Source organism: Xenopus tropicalis, chromosome 6, assembly GCF_000004195.4.
Source record: "Xenopus tropicalis strain Nigerian chromosome 6, UCB_Xtro_10.0, whole genome shotgun sequence".
In the NCBI taxonomy this organism is placed as follows: Eukaryota; Metazoa; Chordata; class Amphibia; order Anura; family Pipidae; genus Xenopus; species Xenopus tropicalis.
This window is the reverse complement of record NC_030682.2, coordinates 50,546,954-50,562,101: the sequence shown is the minus strand read 5'-3', so window position 1 is coordinate 50,562,101 and position 15,148 is coordinate 50,546,954. Positions and strand designations below refer to the sequence as shown.

Here is a 15,148-nt window from a genome sequence, read left to right as displayed (position 1 = left end):
AGTAGCTGCTCTTTTTCTTAGGAGGTCAGTCAGAAAGTTAAAATAACAGTAAAAGGATCCGTATTAGCTGAGGTACCTGAAAATTGCTGTTATATTTTTAAAATAATACTGTAATAAGTACCCAGTATCTAGGTAATTGTTTGCAGGCAAATAGACTGCATAACCAAGCTCATCACCCTTAAAACACCATAGGTATATGTTTTCTCCTTTGCAACAATGCATGATGAGCATGCCTGGGAGTTGAGGGTGAAAGAATGGCAGATTGAAATTCAATACACACGTAATGAATAGTAGTGGTGCCATGTAACCCTGCTTATCCAGTTCCAAGTTAGTCTTACACTAGGTTACTTTTCACACATGTACAGTAGTGCAAAGGCCCTTGATTTTGTGATTTTCAAATCTAAATGTGACAAATACACATTTAAGCAGCAGGGCGTTTATTCTCTCTCTCTCCCTGGCCTGACTTTAAGGGCTCTGGCACACAGGGAGATTAGTCGCCCGCGACAAATCTCCCTGTTCGCAGGCGACTAATCTCCCCGAAATGCCATCCCACCGGTGAAAATGTAAATCGCCGGTGGGATGGCATATGCGGCGACTAATCTCCCATTTTGCCAGAGCCCTAACTGTGTTGAGTTGTCAATTAGCACAAAGTGTTTATATATATATATATATATATATATATATATATATATATATATATATACATATACAATCCAAATAGTGTCAGCACTCCAAGGCTCAATATCCTGCAGGGTGCACAGCCAAATGTGAGCATGTAAAAAGTAATAATCATCCGTGTCCGGCACACGCTTTCAATACTTTGTCAAAAATTTATTGAAAACATATTGTTTAAAAACCGATGTTTCGGTCCTATATATATATATATATATATATATATATATATATATTTACACAATTGCATTAAAGGCTAGCAAAAGGGAAAAGTGAACGAGGGGGTTGAATGCCTGCACAGCTAAGAGATCTTAGGTTAGTGGTCTGCCTCGCAGGACCATCACATTTTACTCTTAATGTTAGAAAATGCATCTAAATGCCCTTATGTCAAATCTAATGTCTAATTATTTTTGATTAAATTCAGTAGAAAATATTTTGCATTCTTGCTTTTAATTGTGAAAATAAGCTATTAATATTCATTTCATTTTTTTCTTTAGGACAGCAGAAATGCTGTGGATTCCCTTGTGTTTCAGAGCATAAGAGGAAAAAGGAGAGTGCACAGCAGAAAACTTTATGTTCTACACACAACTGTTATTTCACTGTTACAGATCCAGCACACACGGTAAATGGAATAACGTGCATGCAAAATCCATTGCTTGAAACAGCAAACAATAGAAAAAGTAAATGTTCATATGGTGGTTCCCAGTCTTTTCTAAATCCTGTAGTGAAATTGCATAACTGCAGCAACATGAAGAGGCTTATACGTTGCTCAAATCTGAGGGTAAGCAGTTCCAAAACTGAGAATACATGTCCTGCAGCAACAGTAAAAGAACTTGATCCTCAAAAACAATTACCTTGTTCTGTTAACACTGTAAATTCAGTTATCAGTACAGATTCTACTGTTGGAGGTAATCATTCCAAAGAACTGGAATCTATTGCACATGGCTTGGCAAATAGGAAAATTAAAAGAATATTAAAAGTAAAGTGGGACTTTGGAAAAAAAATAAGGAATTCTGCAACATGCTCTACAGAGCGTACTCAAGAAGACTCTGCAATATCTGTCAAACAGAAAACAGGAGACCTAAAATATAGTGGTAATCCTACTGTCAACACAGACTCATCAGATCCTTGCATTGGTACTTTGGAAAAGATTATTGACGAGATGAACAATAATAAAAGTGACTCTGTAAATTTTAACTTGAAGGATGCCCTTTGTGATCAAAGCACAAGTCAAAACAAAAAGGAAAGTTATGATTGCCTTCCGGTACAATGCAGGACTACACAATTACCGTTTATGGTTTCAGAGTGTGAAAGAAAGGATAGGGAATCCCTTGACATAGAGTGTTCTGCACTTATTAGAATGTCTGCAAATGAGTCAGTGGTCGATGACTATTCAGATTTTTCACTTACTGAGGAAAATGTTAACTTTGTAAATAATAACAATATAAATGAGCATACAGAAGAATGCAAAACCTGTTCCTGTCAGAGAACAATCCCATTTACTGGGAAAACCATCTGGAAATGTTCTTGTGCAAGGACGTGTGTATGGGCTTTCCCAAGAAAAAGAACTTCCTCTTTACCAAGTACAGATATACTGGGATTTGACTCTGAATTGTCTTTTGCCCCTTATTCCACCAATATAAAGTCTTTATTTCAGGCTAATGAAGCAGAGCCATTGCAGAGCACAACTGATGACACTGACAGTGACGGGATATGTAAAAAACTAAAGTTAGATTTCATTTCAGAAAATGACGCTCTTATTCTTAAAGATATTGATGATGACATTTTGTCTCACCCTCCAACAGAAACTTTTGAACTACCCAATACTGTAATTGAGAAGATATGTAATATAACTGAAAATGTTTACTCACTAGGTGAAGTTGAAGACATGTATAAAAATTTAGATGGTTGGCCATGCAGTTCAACTATTATTCAAAATACTATAAATAGTCTTCCTCTCCCGCTGCCAAACAATGACAAAAGTGAGCACTTTACCACTTCTGGCACTTATTCTGAAATAGAACCTACTGTAAAAACAGTTGAGGAGATGGCCCTGAGCAGTTCTTTTGAAAACTCTGATCCAAGTGTTTGTTCCAGAGACAGCTCCACAGAACCTGAAAACAGTTCAGAGACTGTGCTAAAAAGTACTCAATATGAATCTCCAATACATGATTGTTTAGACAAGCATAAAAAAAACACTAATGTTGAGGAAGTGTTATCCTTTTTTGATTGTTTACATGAAACTACAATGGATAACGCCTGTCTAGCTGAGGAAAATTGCACCAGACAGATTAATAATACTGGTGGCCCATTAGATGATTCACATTTGACACTAAGCCATGTAGAATCTCCAAAGAAAAGCAAGCTTGTGGAATACAAAAGTAATTTAGATGTGATAAAAGCTTATGAAGAAGATGTACTGTTTTTAGATGTTGTTCCAGATGATCCAGAGCTTTTTGGGACTCCTGAAGATCCTTACATAAGTCCAATTTGTAATGCTGACAACAAAGAAAATAATAAACGGAATAATCTGAGTGCATTAATGTGTAACCTTCAGGAACAGGAGAGCGCCCATATCAATGAAAGGTATTTTGTAAGAGAATGGATAGTAGGTGCAACATGTCTAGAATGTCTATAAAGCTGTTGTTTATATATCCTTCTGTTTCTTGTTCCTGAGTGATCCCTGTTTGATAGTGTTATTGGCTGCCATAGGTAGTGCATTTTTTTGTTCATACGAGTGGCATTTGTCTACAGATAGGTAAGGGCAATCTTGACTGCTGAAATAGTCTCTGAAAGCAGAAAAAGCATATCCTATAACGTTAGCCTTAAGGGCCATTACTGATTTACAAACATAGAAACTAATCAACACATTTAATTTATCTAGCATTAGTAAACTGTTTAAAGCTAATTGCTGATTTGACATTGGCAGTTGTACTTGAGCAATCTAGCACTTATTTTTAAATGAGCTCTGTCATCTCTCAGTATGTCCATTGGAAAAAAAGAATATACATTAATAGCAAGTTTAAAGGACAAGGAAAATTGGATTCAACAGGGGGCTGCCAATATGAGGCACACCCCCAGTGAACCAAAAAAAAAAAATGCCCTGACCCAGACAAGAGCAGCACTTTGGCACTTTTCCCAAGCATCCCTAGTAATGATTTACATGCATAAGTAAAATCAGAACAGGGAACATTTTTTTCCCAGGAACACCCTGGGAACAATTAGAGATGGCAGTGTGGTGCTCTGATTTTACACCAGGCCGGTGCAATTTTTTTCCAACACTGACCTAGGAAAAAAGTGATTTTATTTCACTGTTGATGCCTAACATTTTAAACATGGTTAATAAAATATTTTCCATAAGTTTTTTTTTTTTTTTTGTTTTGTTTTGTTTTGTTTTTATAAACTTGGCTTGGTCATCCTATCCTAGCAGAGAACATTACCTTGTACTACCAACCCATTTAGTGCCAAATTAGTCAGATTTATGTCTAAAAGTTGCATGTTCTTTCACTTGCATCATCTATGGGCTGAAAGAGGGGAATAATCACGCCCACTGGGATATTTTTTATTTTATTGTTTTATCTCCAGTGTTTAAGACCTGGGATTTTTCAGATACTGGTCTTTTTCTAATTTGGAGCTCCAAATGGCGTAGCTAGTTAAAGCAACAGTAACACTAATAAATAAAAATGTTTTAAAGTAAAATATAATATAATTAAAATATGATATACCGTTGGCCTGCATCTGGTAAAAGTTGTGTGTTAGCTTTAAAAACTATTATGGTTTATATAAACAAACTGCTATGTAACCATGAGGGCATCCATTCAAGCAGGTAAAAAGGAGAAAAGGCACAAGTTACATAGTAGATAAAAGATAAACTGTGTTGATTGCCATTGTGTAATACAGAGCTTATCTTTTATCTACTATGTAACCTATGCCTTTTCTCTTTTTTTCCAGCTTGAATAGCTGCCCCCATGGCTACACAGCAGCTTCTTTATATAAACTATAGTAGTTTCTGAAGCCAACACACAACTTTTATCAGTTCAGGGCAATACTACATAGTACACTAATTACTTTAATACACTTTTATATTTTGTGTTACTGTTCCTTTAAATTTAAAGAGGGATAAATAACACAGGTAATAAAAGAGAAGGTCTTATCTGCACACCCTTGCACTCCAGTGAAGAGAAGCTTGGTGCACAAATGCTGGAGGGATTGGCACCCTCCTGGACAATCGTAGACAAGAATAAGCACTGGCACTCAAAGCAGGTACAAGCTTATTCTTGTCTAAACACAGGTAACATGGCAGATAACAGATAAGCTTTGTAAAACACCGTTGTATTCTACAGCTTCTACCTGTTGTCTGCTAGGTATCCTGTGCCTTCTCCTTTTTTCAGCTTGAATATCTGCCCCCATGGCTACATAGCAGCTTATTTATATAAAATATAGAAGTGTTTCTGAAGCAAATACAACTTTTACCAGTGTAGAGCAAGTTTGTTATATTTTAATTACTTTAATACACGCTTTCATTTTTTGGTGTTTTGGTTCCTTCACTACTAAGCTGTGAAAAATGCACCAGTCCAGCGTGCTGTTTGCTGAGTGCTGCAATTCCACTTTTTTTGTTCTCCAAGTTGTCCCTGTGCCAGTTGTAGGGGGGCACATGTGCAATAAAGAAATCTGAGAAAAAGTTTTGTATGGAGTATACACTTATCCAATATTTTGTGTCAGATAAAGTCTGACCCACAAATTCTGATCAAGGTGCCCTGTGTTAAGCTCTAATTATACAATGCTACCACAAAACCATATGCCTTTAGAAAGCATAATATACTTTAATTTAATATGGTGAAATATTTTTGTACACAGAAATAACACACTACAAATAATTTTAGGTCTTCTACGTTTTCAAAAATTAATTAAAATTATCTTGAACATTTTCAACCAAATTCAGCCAAAATTTGCATGCTATAGATTTATTTACTTATGCAGTGCCCCATGTTTGCAGAACACACAAGTGTATTTAAAGGTGAAAAATGTACAATTGCTGGGGAGTGCCATGTTATGCATCTGGTGCATTTTATGAAGAAGGAAGTGGTAGGAAGTAAACAACAGTTTGGCACACCCCAGTGATTATATCTCTTTATTTTCTGTAATGTTCTGCAAAAACTTAGAATGGTAATGTGACCAATGTTCAATCTAAGCTGTGCAGAGCACACAATAAATGTTGGTGTGCACACAGAATTCTATGAAATCACATTTTGTATTTTGTTACAACCCACCCACATTTTTGTGCAAACCGGAAAATGAGAGGGATCATTGAAGGTGACCCATGGATGCCAGGTTTATTTGGTAAATAGATACAAACACCTAACTTAAATAAGGCCAAGTGACAGTTCTTGCCTTGGTACTGGTCATTCCCTGCCTCATCTGGCCATAGTCTTACCTTGAGCTGTCTTTACTAATAATGTCACATTGTAGTTAAGAGAGGATATTGATGGTCATGTAAACCCCCATCATAAAATTTTAATTGCACTCTGTAAATACCTGACACGTGGTAATTTGAAAGTTGACAATAAGTCTTCAGCATCCTCTTAATCACTTGGCATCCATTCTCATTTGTTCACCCACTTGGCCACCGGGAGAAACTTTTTATGCAGTCTGTAATAATGCAGCGGTGCTGGACAGGGGATGAGATTAAGGTGATGGTGGAAAGGCACTCTTCATATATCTAGTGTAAGTTAAATTAGCGCTTACATGTCCTTTAACTGTAAAAATTGGAGATTCGTTGTTGGAAAAGGGGTTGTACACCTTAGATTTAATTTTTAGTATAATGTAAGGAGTGATAGTCTGACAATTTGCAGTTTATGGTTTTGGGACTATTTAGATTTTTTGTGCAGCAACTCTTCAGTTTGGAATTTCAGCAGTTATCTGGTTGCTGGGGTCCAAATTACCCTAGCAACCAGCAATGGTTTCAGTGAGAGACTGGGGTGTGAAAAGGGGAGGGCCTAATAAAAGATAAAGAATAAAAATTAACAATAACAATAAAATTGATGCGTAACCAAGCAATGGTTTTTTGGCTGCTGGGGTCAGTGACCTGCATTTGAAAGGTGACAAGAGGAAAGACTAATAATTCAGAAACTATACTAGATAAAAAATGAAGACCATATGAAAAGTTGCTAAGAACTGACCATTCTACAACCTACTAAAAGTTAATTTTAAGGTGAACCACTTCACATTGTGTCATACACATCCATGTACACTCACATAATGGTAACTGTTTGGGGAAGGATGCCAAATGCATTGTAAGAGCAGTGAAAATTCTGCAGCTTTGTCATGTCACTTATACTTTTCTGTCCAAATGCATTTGTTTTGGGTAGAGTAATAATGCTGTACTTACAGTACACTTGATTCCCTAATAATAGGAAAAAGGCCCTTCTGGGTGCATGTTTCAGGTCAGTGAATTTTGAACACACCTTTGAAGGACATGTAAAGCCTACATTTGCCTACAATGTATATCAGTTGGGCACGTCTCCCCCCACCCAAATGGCATCATTTGTACTGCATATATCCCCTCTGCTTGCCAGCACCATCACATTTTCCTAAAGCCATTGGCCATTTTCCTCTGACACATAATCATTTACATTTAAGTCTGCAAACAGAATACACAAACAGACCCTTATTCAGCATACATTTCAACAAGAATACAGGCAAAACCGATATCTTTCATAAAAGTTCTGCTTTGTTTGACCACTGTAATGGTAAAGCTGAGATCAGGAGAAAAAATTGAAGCAAACAGCTAGAGCTGAGTTTCTATGGGAACCAGCAATGCCATCTCTTCACTGGCTGCTAGACTGAAGGGCGTGTTTAGTAATCTGAGTTTAGAACAACTGAGCATGCCCACAAGCCAGGAATCAAAGCAAATTCCTGAGGGGGGGGCGAGTGGGTTACAGGAGAAGAAGGAAATCTAAGTGATTAAGGGGATGCTGCAGCCTTACTATTAACCTCTGGATAACCAGTGTGTTGAAAGATTTCAAAGAGGCTGTTCACTGATTACATTTTTGTTTGTGGGGTTTACATGTCCTTTAAAGCCTTAGGCGTTTTAAAAGTTTATAAAAGGTTTCCTCTGTCAGGAGTTTGCAATATTTGTTGAACATTGTTTGTTAGCATTAGAAGCTGTAACTGACAGGCTGAGAAGGGACAGTCAGGTTGGCAAAACCGTCAGGTTTAGGAACTTCAAGTAACAATTACTTACAAAAGCAAAACAAAAAAACCCATGGCCATAAAGGTAGTTTTTAATGTACATTCATATTTTGATTTCGTATTTTTTCCGCTTGGGAGACAAGAAAACTGCATGGGTATGGTACACTTCAGTTGCCCTCCATCTCATACCAGGGACCCCAGACTTTCTCAAATTTAGTAGGTGTGGCCCTTGTTCTGTATGTAAGTTTATAAAGGGGACAGAAATGATTCTGTTTAAAACAGTCTAAAAAGGATAAAAATGATACTGTCCAGGACTCCTAACAAGCTGGTTGCAAGAGCAGTTACAGTAAAAAAAGTTAAATTAGTTGAGAGGTAATTAGTTACTGCTGTCCAGAACTTGGAAATGTGATCTGTTGAGATATGAGCCATCTGGTGTAACCATTGTGGTGTTATGTAAAGATGATGAAAGGTTTTGTATTGAATAAGTCTTCTTTGGTGGAGATGAGATGCGATGCTTTTACATAGCATCTGTTGCCTCTTCCCGATCATTTTGAGTGAGCTCTGGTATTTGGGAGTCCACAATTCCTTTTGTACAATGAAAGGGTTTGGGGCCTGTTAAAAGCAAGTTTTTTTTATAGACAATAAAGTCTGTTTAGTTGGGATGTGGGAAGGGATAATTTGTTCCATTGTAAGAGAATATTAAGTAGCAAGGGTAGTAAATTGGCTCTCTAGGATAGGATAGTGCCTGTAAGAATTTGTAAAAGGGCAGGACAGGTTTTTAAACTTTCTCTTGAATCTGTGTGTGTACGTGGGGAAGGCTGAGTGTTCCCTAGGGTCTGCTAAATATTTAATATTATGGCAGGGCCAGAAAATAAAGTGATATGAGGTGCGGTAGCTACATATTACCCCAGAGCGGTAAGTTGGTCGTGAGCAAGGGTGATGGATGCTTAAACAGTATGAGTGCTATGGACCGAGCTTTGTATGGGGTGGTGAGAGTTGTTGGAAGTGGAACTGTATCTTTGGAGTGCTAGTACAGGAAGTTTCGTAGCCATTCCAAGGAGGCAAGTATCATCGCCTGGAGTTGCATATTTGGGTTATAGGGTTCATGGCCAAAACACCACTGTAGACAGTGAATCTGAGGTATATCTTGGCCATCTTCTGTGAGGGGAGCACACCATTTCGTCCAGGCTGATCTGGGGGCCAGTTGTTTCATATGTAAGGCAAGAGGATTTAGTAAAGATTTTGGCAGAAGGGCTTAGGGATGTGAGTTTGGATATTATGTAGTATTTATAAAAGTGTCCCATACTTTCATATATTTTTTTAACTTAATATCGTACTGTGGAGTAGTTATCTAATAAATTACATCCATATATCCTGCAAGTACTGGATACCCAGATATCATACAATAGTTGACCAGCCTGCAGGCTAATCAATTGGGTAAATATTAAGTGTTCAGCATCAATTAAATATAGCTTTAATATATACATTTACACTACTAAAAAAATAGTAGTTGACATAAAAGGCATTTATAGAGATACATGTAGTAGTAGTTTTCATCTTTTCTCAGATAGGTAATTGTCTATTTTATAACTTTGCAGCACAAATGATGCCAGCCCTGAGGAAAATGTAGAAGAGAGAAGTACATATTTTGCAAAAGTAATCACTGGTAAGAACCGAAACATTATCATGTATAGCTGTTTTCTTTTGTTGTTTTACCAAAAAATTTGCAAAACTGTGAAATTTTGCCAAAGTATATTGGCAGGAAGTTACATTACATTGCAGAACTTTGCAACAGCATATGCATTTGCCCTACCTTGTTAGAGAAGCCTCTCTCCGCTATGCTAGTGTCAATCTATGTGCCCCAAAATCACAAAAAACAGCTACCAGGGAGTTCACTGTAGCAAAGGGTTAAATGTGTAACTTGGTTTTTAATGGTAAGTGAGAACTACTTAGCAGCCCTTATTAGTAAGGGATGAAACATATTACAGGTATAGGATCCCTTATCTGGAAACCCATTATCCAGAAAGTTCCGAATTACAGAAAGGCCATCTCCCATAGACTCCATTATAAGCAAATCTAATTTTTAAAAATGATTTCCTTTTTCTCTAATTATAAAACAGTATTTGTACTTGATCCCAACTAAGTTATAATTATTCCTTATTGGAGGCAAAACAAGCCGTTTGGGTTTATTCAGTATTGAAAAGATTTTTAGCAGACTTAAATTGTGGAGATCCAAATTACGGAAAGATCCCTTATCCGGAAAACCCCATGTCCTGAGCATTCTTGATTACAGGTCCCATACCTGTACCTATACAATGTTCTAAGCTGATCTTGTTTACTTAGGAAGTTACTTTGCCAAAGCTAGGTACAGGCCCTCATGTCTGACTAAAGGCAACATTCCATATATCGGAGACCTACACAGTAGCTCATTTTGGACTAACATAAAAAATGTACCATATATTTAGCTTGTATAGAATAAAATTACAATGTGTTCATTAGTACAACCTAGTTTAAAATTATTGAAGTGACAGTTCAGGTATCGGACCTGTTATCTAGAATGCTTAGGACCTGTGGGTTTTCCAGATAAAGGATCTTTCTGTAATTTGGATCTCCTACCTTAAGTCTACTTAAAAAATCATTTAAACGTTAAATAAACCCAAATAGGATTGTTTTGCCTCCAGTAAGGAGTAATTATATCTTAGTTGCGATAAAGTACAAGGCACTGTTTTATTACAGAGAAAAGGGGAATATTTTTTAAAAATGTGAATTATTTGATTAAAATGGATTCTGTAGGAGATGGACTTTCCGGTATTTGGAACTTTCTGGATAATGGGTTTCCGGATGAGGGGTCTGATACCTGTTTTGTTAAGCTGAGCCAAAGGAGGACATTTATTCATACTCATGATTTCTACAGATATTTCTTTTTTAGTTCAAATGTTTACGGTGTTGGGGGTGTCTTGCAGTCAAAAACATGACTCTCAACCTGGCCAAAGTACTGCATGCATTATTATCCTTAAGGTGGCCATACACGTGGCGATCTGACGATGTTTCGTGCGACCATCGGTCGCACGAAACATTGTCAGATATGCCACACACCATTCAGGGCTGAATCGGCAGGTAAGGAGGTAGAAACAATAGGATTTCTACCTCCTTCTGCCGATTCAGCTCTGAAGGGAGATTTTGATCAGACGCCTTCTAAGGCGCCCGATCAAAATTTTCCAACTGGTCCGATCGGCAAGTCGGCCGATATCAGCAGGTTCCTGCGATATCGGTCAACTCGCCGACATACCATACACGCACCGAATATCGTACGAAACGAGGTTTCGTACGATATTATCGGTGCGTGTATGGCCACCTTTAGGGTTATTTTATTGTATGCTATTTGGCACAGCTCCCTCTTTTGGATGCTGTTGGTGACCTGTTGCTGCATCACATAACACACTTAAAATGAAAACTGGTTAGTCTAGAAGTTTAAACATGCAGAGATATTTTTCATTTTGGCACTAGAATCATGACGAGAGTGGTTGAATTTGACCCAGTGAGCACTATTAGTAAATATTTACAAAAAGTTCTTGCAACTAGTTGTAGTGTTTAAACATGTAGATTTATGTATCAACAAAAATGTGTATACTTTTCAGATCTAGAAGTTAATGATGATCCTCTCATCATACATAACACTTTGGAAAAGAACAGTGAAGATTTTTATGATGGTGGACAGTTTGATTTTGAGGCGTTCAGAGATCTTGACACAGATAAAGAGGTAATGTCATAGAACTCTGTGTAGGATATTCTTGTTGCTTTTTCTTAAGAAATTCCTGTAGTTGACCACCAAGATGTGCAAGTAAAGAAAATGCTTGGGGAATGTTCCTCTAATCTTATACATTTAGGGCTCTGGCACACGAGGAGATTAGTCGCCCACGTAAAACTCCCTGTTCGCGGGCGACTAATCTCCCCGAGTTGCCTACCCCTGCCATCCCACCGGCGAACATGTAAGTCGCCGCCGGGATGGCAGACGCGGCGGGGCGATTTCCTGAAATGTTCGCCGGTGGGATGGCAGGGGTAGGCAACTCGGGGAGATTAGTCGCCCGCGAACAGGGAGTTTTGCGCGGGCGACTAATCTCCCATGTGCCAGAGCCCTTAGAGGCTGATTTATCAAAGTCCGAATTTGGGATCTTAAAAAGTACGATTGCAAAGAATTTTTGTTAAATACGATAATTTCTGATGTGTGGTAATTGTGCAAAAAATCATATCGTGGTCGTACGAAAATATAGTCGTGCGATCCGAAATTTTTGGATCCGAACGATTGTAAACGCCGCAAACACCTTTCTGACTTTGATTCTTCAGTGCATGATTTTGGAAGCTTCCCATAGAACTCAGTGGCACTCTGCAGCTCCAACTTGGCCAAAGGAAAGTCATGATACCGAAGCTTGAATGAATAACGAAACTTTATTGTCGTTGCGAAAAATATGATTTTGTCGCACAAATTGACACAAAGCATGAAAAGGTTGCGGAAATTAACGAAAATATTGTGGAAAATACGCACAGTTCTAAAACGTAGAAAAAAATACAAATTTTTTGCATTCGGACTTTAATGAATAGGCCCCTTAATGTAGCACAGCCTAGCTGGGATAGCTAACGCTATGGGTGAAGATTGCTTAAAAATGCTTCTCTAGGATTTCTGCATGTAATATGTCTAAGATGTAGAGATTCCAGCTAATGCAAAGAGGCAGGTTTCGTGCAGATACTGGGAGATTTCCCACTGGGCGTTGAAGAGCCCCGTGTGATAGGGCCGCAAGAGAAGTAACTAAGATAAAGTGATAACATCTTAAAAAGGAACTATTCTGAAAATGAAAATTTTATATAACCTTCATCATACTAAAATAAGAAATGTTCTAAATATAATCAGTTAGAAATTATGTTATCTCCCTGCCTACAAGAGGTATTAGATTTATTAAAATCACCAGAAAATCTGTGTCTCTACATGCAGAATTTGTGCCAAAGTCATATATTGTGTTAGATTGTTTGTGCCTGAATCAGTTATTTGAGTTAGCACTAATACATCTGCTAGGAAGGAGCCCCCCAAATGTAACTGTCATTCACAAACTAACACATCCAATTTTAAGCATTTAAGTTAGCCGTGTTAGCTGAAATTTTTTTAGGTGAAGGAGACCAGGAGCAAGCAGACAAGCTAAAATTGAGGGCATTTTAAGCAAAAAGTAAAAAACTAAAAAACATTTTTAAATATAAAAATAGTAAAAGAAAAAAAAAAGTGTTGGGACCATTGTTTTCAGAGGAGATACATTGGTGGATGAAAACAGAGAAACAGAAAATGTAAACTGTTATTGGTCTAACTTATTGTTAGACCAATTTCTAATGGTACAAGTATTGGTGGCTGGTTCAAAAGAAGAAGCAACGGTATTACAAAAGTTTATCTCTGTATTTACCAAACCATTTAACGTAAATTTTGAGCATACATTTTAATGAGGTTGCAAATAATTCTCATTTTATATTCTTCAGATTAAATATGCTGAAAAGAATTCATCTGAAAGCGGAAGCAGGTTGGTTTTAAAATAAACCTAGTTCAAATGTTCCTGTTGATGAACTATTATTTATCTTTATGCTCACTGTTTGTTAACTTGGAAATTAATATGTAAACTTTCAGTCCATTTTGCAACCACTGCTTCTCCAAATCTTGTTTCTCTGCCTTGTGTAACCTTGTCCTAGCTTTCCTCTCGTCGCTTACCATAGTGTTCATTTTTTTGCTACCACAACCCTTTCTCTGGCACAAGGCTTGATTCATTTGTTGCTTTTCTATAACTTACCCACTCATAGACAAATCTGTGCACTCTGCAGATTCCAACCATATCTTTATGTTTCCACGGATCTTACTTCCAGCTAACTTGTGTTGCTAACTGTCTTTTTACTAGCTAATATCCATTTTGAGAAATGGCAAAATCTTTTGGAAAACAAAAAGTGTCCAATGTTTTTATAAAAGTCTTGAAAGCATTTAGTCAGGATGCAGAAATTAAGCCATTCGTATTATTCGTTCTCTGAAATAGGACTATAGTAATTACTGTAGTATAACAAACAGTATCACCATCAAAGCCACAGACCACACCTAATACCAAAAATGACCGTGCTTAATGGTTAAACAGTATCTTAAAATATTTTGTCCAACTCACAGTTCTGCTGTAACATTTGCATACTTTTCAGGTAGATAAAAAGAGGACTATTTATTTTGTGTATTTTATTTTTACTCTCAGTTTTGAAGAGTCCTTGTCCAAGGATACTTCTCCGGGGTCCTCTCATTCCAATAGCCGTCGTTGGAGAAGAGATCCCTCACATACCTATAAGCCTATGCATTGGATGAATGGTAATACTAGAGTTTCCTGGCCAGCAGCTGGCAATCAAACTTACATTGTCTACATAGAAATATATTTTCCAGTAATATTATGAACACAAAACGTATAAATATTTTTTATTTTAAAAAAAATTATATTGTGTTAAACTTTTTTTTTAGCTCATAATTAATTTGGGATATTTTAAATTGAAAGGGAGTCTGGTAGAAACTGAGCCCTTGGATACTACTGTTTACATTCCTTTATTTTTTACATTTTTTTTTTTTTTGCATTTCAAGAGTCTGTAATTAGTCATCCTTTTTTTTTTTAACAAGCTTTGTGCTTCTTATAATCCGTTATTATTTTCCTTTGCATCAGATTTGTGCAATAGTCATTTTTAGGCTCGAGTGGAATTGGAGAATTTCAAGCACCTTAATGATTCTTTAAAATGAAAGTGATGATAAGTAGAGTCTCCCATTATCTGGGAGGACTGTGGTAGTATTCTCTAGGTACTAAGTACTAAAATGCCCCTAGGTTTGTCATCATGCATTCATGTTTTAGGAATACATATTGGTGTTTGCTTTAAGTGATGTAGTAGACTTTTTCACATCTTTACTTAGATTTCAGATACTCTGGAAAATGCATGGGATTGACGGATGTGATTACTTTGGATCAGAAAGAACAGAGGAATATTGATAATCTCTTTTACGTAAGTGTATCAAATTATAATTGCAGCAGGACAAATTATGGAAAATAGTATTTATTTCAACAGCTCTAGTTTCTGTTGAGGCATTATTCTTGCACTGTTTAATACCATCAGATAAATTAAGATTTAAAAAGGATCCTGTGTAGCATCGTAATTCATCCTCAAAAGGACTTGTTATTAACAATCATTGAGCAACATGCATGAATATTGTGCTATCTGAACTTTTCAGTAAGTATTTTAT

The 15,148-nt window shown here is 36.9% G+C and overlaps 1 protein-coding gene across 5 annotated transcripts in view; it reads left to right on the top strand.

The window, feature by feature from the left end:
• The window catches only part of topaz1 (testis and ovary specific PAZ domain containing 1), a 62,242-nt gene that overhangs the window by 11,272 nt on the left and 35,822 nt on the right, over positions 1–15,148 (top strand). For 4 of the 5 annotated variants that reach the window (XM_031903276.1, XM_031903275.1, XM_018094575.2 and 1 more), the window contains 7 exon segments: positions 1,170–1,294; positions 3,102–3,258; positions 9,462–9,529; positions 11,502–11,623; positions 13,381–13,421; positions 14,127–14,236; positions 14,822–14,910. In XM_031903276.1, coding sequence (XP_031759136.1) covers positions 1,246–1,294; positions 3,102–3,258; positions 9,462–9,529; positions 11,502–11,623; positions 13,381–13,421; positions 14,127–14,236; positions 14,822–14,910 — 636 coding nt within the window. In that variant the 5' untranslated portion in view covers positions 1,170–1,245. 5 annotated transcript variants of the gene reach the window in all.